General features: G+C 41.2%; 1 protein-coding gene across 1 annotated transcript; it reads right to left on the bottom strand.

The window, feature by feature from the left end:
* Positions 1–415: 415 nt before the first annotated feature.
* Positions 416–1,361, bottom strand: LOC123390249 (putative olfactory receptor 2B8). Its single transcript, XM_045073944.1, has one exon. The coding sequence runs from the start codon at positions 1,359–1,361 to the stop codon at positions 423–425; it is 939 nt and encodes a 312-aa protein (XP_044929879.1). The 3' UTR covers positions 416–422.
* Positions 1,362–4,575: the final 3,214 nt, after the last annotated feature.

Raw genomic sequence — 4,575 nt, 5'->3', positions numbered from 1 at the left:
CTCTCTAAAATACGAACCCACCTCGGGCAGCCAGGTGGGTGCACGTGGTGAGTGCCCGACACGTGATTCCAGCTCAGGTTGTAATCTCAGCATTGTGGGACCAATCCCAGCATCAGGCTCAGCACTCAGGGTACAGTTTGCTTGAGATTCTTTCTCCCTCTCCCTATACCCCTGCTGCTCATGTGCTCTCTTTCTCAAATTAAATAATAAATCCATATATAGATGCAAATGATCTAGGAACAAAAATCAGCCTCTCTGGAAGTTCTGTGGATCCATGAACTTGGATTTGAGCACTCATTTGCTCCAAAGAATGAGGTAAGTAAATTCCCTTAAGACTTATCACGGGAAATTTGAGATGATCCACGTAGGTCACAAACATCTTAATCACTCTGGCATTCCATCAAAGGGTCTTCCCTGCCCAGTCATCTGGAGTCCTGGCCCCTACAAAGCACCTTCTTCATTGCCCCCGTCACATCCTTGTTCCTCAGTGTATATATGACGGGGTTGACCGTGGGGGTGACGATGGCATAGAACAGAGAAACAAACTTGACCTGATCCTGGGAGTAGTTGTTGCTGGGCTGGAGGTAAGCATAGATGGCCGTGCCATAGAACAGGGAGACCACTGTGATGTGGGACCCACATGTGCCAAACGCTTTCCTCTGCCCTGCAGATGACTTTATTCTTAAGACCGCCCTGACGATCTGACCATAGGAGAAGATGATTAATGCCACAGGTACAATGAGAATGATCACACTGGCAAAGAATAGCTCAGACTCATTCACAGTGGTGTCTACACAGGCAAGCTTGAGCAGTGCAGGAATCTCGCAAAGGAAATGGTCTATTTTATTTCTCCCACAAAGTGGCAAAAGGAAGATGAGCACTGTCTGCAACAGGGAGTTGCCAAAACCAATGAACCATGACGCAGAAGCCATGAGGGCACAGAGACGGGGGTGCATGATCACAGTGTACTGCAGGGGCTTGCAGATGGCTGCATAGCGGTCAAAAGCCATGACCCCTAACAGAATGCATTCCGTGCATCCCAGCCCTAAGAAGACAAACAGTTGAACTACACAGCCACCAAACGAGATGGACTTGTCTGCTGTCCTGAGATAAACCAGGAGCTGCGGGACACTGCTGGTCGTGTAACACAGGTCCAGGAAGCTTAGGTTGGAGAGGAAAAAGTACATGGGAGTATGTAGATGTGGGTCGAGGTAGGACAAGGCAATGATGGTGGTGTTTCCCAGCAGAGTGAACAGGTAGAAGATCAGGAGAACCACAAAGAGGACTAGCTCCAGTTGAGGCCGGTCAGAGAACCCCAGCAGGATAAACCCTGTGAAAGAGCTGCCATTCTTCTGTTCCATCCTCTGCTAGCACATGTTTCCTCTCAGGACCCAGTGTTTAGCAACTTTTAAAAGAAACCTTTAAAAAAAAAAAAAGTTGGTGCTGGTGAAGATGGATCTCTCATGTTATAAGACATGGCCATGGCATACTAAAATTAACTATTTTAATAAATGATTGAAATTGACATAATTTATACCAGTTTAGTTCCACATTATCACAAAAAGTAAATCTTTAATAAGTAATATAAGAAAAATGAAAGGGGTGCCTGGGTAGATCAGTGGGTTAAAGCCTCTGCGTTCGGCTTAGGTCGTGATGTCAGGGTCCTGGGATCGAGCTCCACATCGGGCTCTCTGCTCTGTGGGGAGCCTTCTTCCTCCTCTCTCTGTCTGCCTCTCAACCTATCTGTGATCTCTCTGTCTGTCAAATAAATAAATAAAATCTTTTTTAAAAAAGAAATATGAAATAATGGCTTCATGTTAGCATCAGTCATAGGTATGAAAGGTCTTTGGTATGACTTAATGGGACTTAAAGGACTGTAAGTATGTACATACAGTTTAGAGATAATAAGGATGAAGGAAGTAGAGGGAGAACAATCAGAAAGAATCAGAAGGAGATGCAGACAGAGGGAGGACATTATTGTAAATATGTATCTTGTGTTTTACACAACTGGATTTGTACACACCTCAACTGCAATAGAATATAATACAAAAGAAACTCGAAAATGTGTTCAGATGTAGGAGTTTAAGAGCTAGAATGTACATATACAAATAATTCAATTACATTCAAAATATCAGTAGTAGTTCTGCATATAAACATTGTGTCAGAATTACCTAAGATAGTATACTTATGAAAGTTACATGTTTGGAATTTGTGTTTCCTTAGAGTAGTAAAAGAACTAAACACACACTCAGAGAGACCCTGAAAACACCATCATTTAAATACAGTGCTTAACTTTGCCTAAATATGCTTAAAATTACTGTATCAATTTTCAGGAACTCTGAGCATATCTTGGTTGTACATCGTCACGTGGAATCAGAGCCCTAAAATTCAGTGACTGCAACTTTCCTCTTCCTTCTGCAGATTTTTATTTCACACATTGCCAACCAGAGCACATGAAGTTCCTGAAAAAGGTTTGAGTATTCACCATCCACATTCTAATCAGAATAAATATTTTTTAAAAGTTACCCAACTGTATAATCTACATACAAAGGGTAATGCTTTACACCACTTCTATGATAAATTAATCAACTAGACAAATATATAGAGATAAAGACCGATTTATTCTCAAAGCAATGACAGGAAAATATCTATAAAGGAAGCCTTTGAGTATGACACAGAAAGTCATAGAAAAGGATATTCGGGTATTATCTAAAATCTCAGATACCCGTCCACATTAGGTTAGTACCTTCTTGAAGCTGTCTTGCAGAGTTAATGATGCTGAATCAGAAACGTAACCAGCGCTCGGGTGAGTCTGATGACCCTATACTTCCAGCTGCTTAGTACTGAAGAAGCAGTTATAAACCAACCAAAGAGGCTCAGAAAATGAGTGTTTCAGTTCTTTCATGTTCAAATGCTTAAGCATACAGTTCATTTCTTGTTCTTCTGAGACTAAATATCTGAATCAGGTTTCAGGGCAGACCCACTGGTGTGTGGAAGAAATTGGTACAAAACTGGCATAAAATAAGTACTTATGGAATCAGAATAGAGGATATAGTATGTCACATTATATTATACTTCCTTGGATTTCCTGCAGAGATGCATTCAGTTGTATCCACTAAAAAAAAATCTATCCACAAACACTTTCTTAATGGAATTAGTTATAAAGGTATCTGAGACAGTGTAAATGTGCAACAACAGGGAATGTGCCCAGACTCACACCTGCTCAGAAGAGCAAATAAACCACAGTTCAGTTTCATGCACACACGCACAAATACAGATAAATTATCTGAAAGAAATTGCTGGCATTTTCAAGGTGTCTAATGAAGGCATTACTCACCAAAGTAAGGAGGACAAAGGGAAATGTTAACTCATCCAAGGAAAACACCAGTATCATATTGTACCGTCACAATACATAGTGATCTATTTTAACATTATCTTATCAATAAGGACTAAGAAGGAAGGGAAGAGAAGACAAAACTCTGAACTTGTACAAATGGTTTCCTTCTTTAGCAGATTATTTATATATATACGTGTATGTGTGTATACATGCATCTAAAGAATACTGAATGGCTTCTATCCGAAAGTACAAAAATGAATATGATTTTCAGTTGAAAAAGTAAAGCATCAGGCAAAGGAGATGCCCACTAAAAGAGACAGAAAGATGCGACTGTCTGTGGAGGTTACAATTGCTTCCACTGCCTTCCTGGAGAGAACTCTGGGAGGGAACAGGAAATCTTGTCATAGTCCACCGTCTTTTCTCTTTTTTTTTTTTTCACATTACATCTAGGAAAACCATTCCCCTTGAGCAGCACTGGGCGTGAGAAAGAGCAGCCTGCATACTGCATTCTTCGGATCTCAACAGCTTGAGCTGCTGATCCGGCTCACCACCTCCCTCCACCTCCCCCGCTCAGCCTCCGTCCCTCGCCAATCTCTGTGCACCACCACAGAACACATCTTCCCAGAGAAAGGACGTGTAGCCTAAGGTTAAATGAAAAACTTCATTTCATCTACTTCTTACCACGTCAAAGACCGTGTGAGTAGACTAAAAACCATCATCTCTACGTAGGTAGGTATCAAATGCCTGAATGCAGTAAGAGACATTCATTCCTCTTGGACAAACTATGTAAATAATCCTGGCTGGACAGGAACAGTAAACACACCCATCCTATGTAAGAGCACAGAACGCCATCTCTAGCAATTATCATGATGTGAGACTGTAGAGGAAAATCCAGTTACAAATCCACACATAAATTATTATCTTGCATACAAAACAATACATCCTTGAGAAAAACACAGGTTACACATTGAGAGAGAAAAGAGTTATTAGGTGAAATGAAAATAAATAGATTCAGGGCGCCTGGGTGGCTCAGTGGATTAAGCCGCTGCCTTTGGCTCAGGTCATGACCTCAGGGTCCTGGGATCAAGTCCCACATCGGGCTCTCTGCTCAGCAGGGAGCCTGCTTCCTCCTCTCACTCTCTGCCTGCCTCTCTGCCTACTTGTGATCTCTCTCTGTCAAATAAATAAATAAAATCTTTTTAAAAATAAATAAATAAAATAAAATAAGTAGATTCTAC

This window comes from Mustela putorius, unplaced genomic scaffold (assembly GCF_011764305.1).
Source record: "Mustela putorius furo isolate JIRA1106 unplaced genomic scaffold, ASM1176430v1.1 tig00537295_pilon_pilon_pilon, whole genome shotgun sequence".
Lineage (NCBI taxonomy): Eukaryota > Metazoa > Chordata > Mammalia > Carnivora > Mustelidae > Mustela > Mustela putorius.
Note: the sequence above shows the minus strand (reverse complement) of the source record. Positions and strands in the feature narration are given on the sequence as shown.

What these genes read in the sequence shown, in the direction of transcription:
- LOC123390249 (XM_045073944.1), bottom strand. Translation starts at nt 1,361, where the DNA reads ATGGAACAGAAGAATGGCAGCTCTTTCACAGGGTTTATCCTGCTGGGG.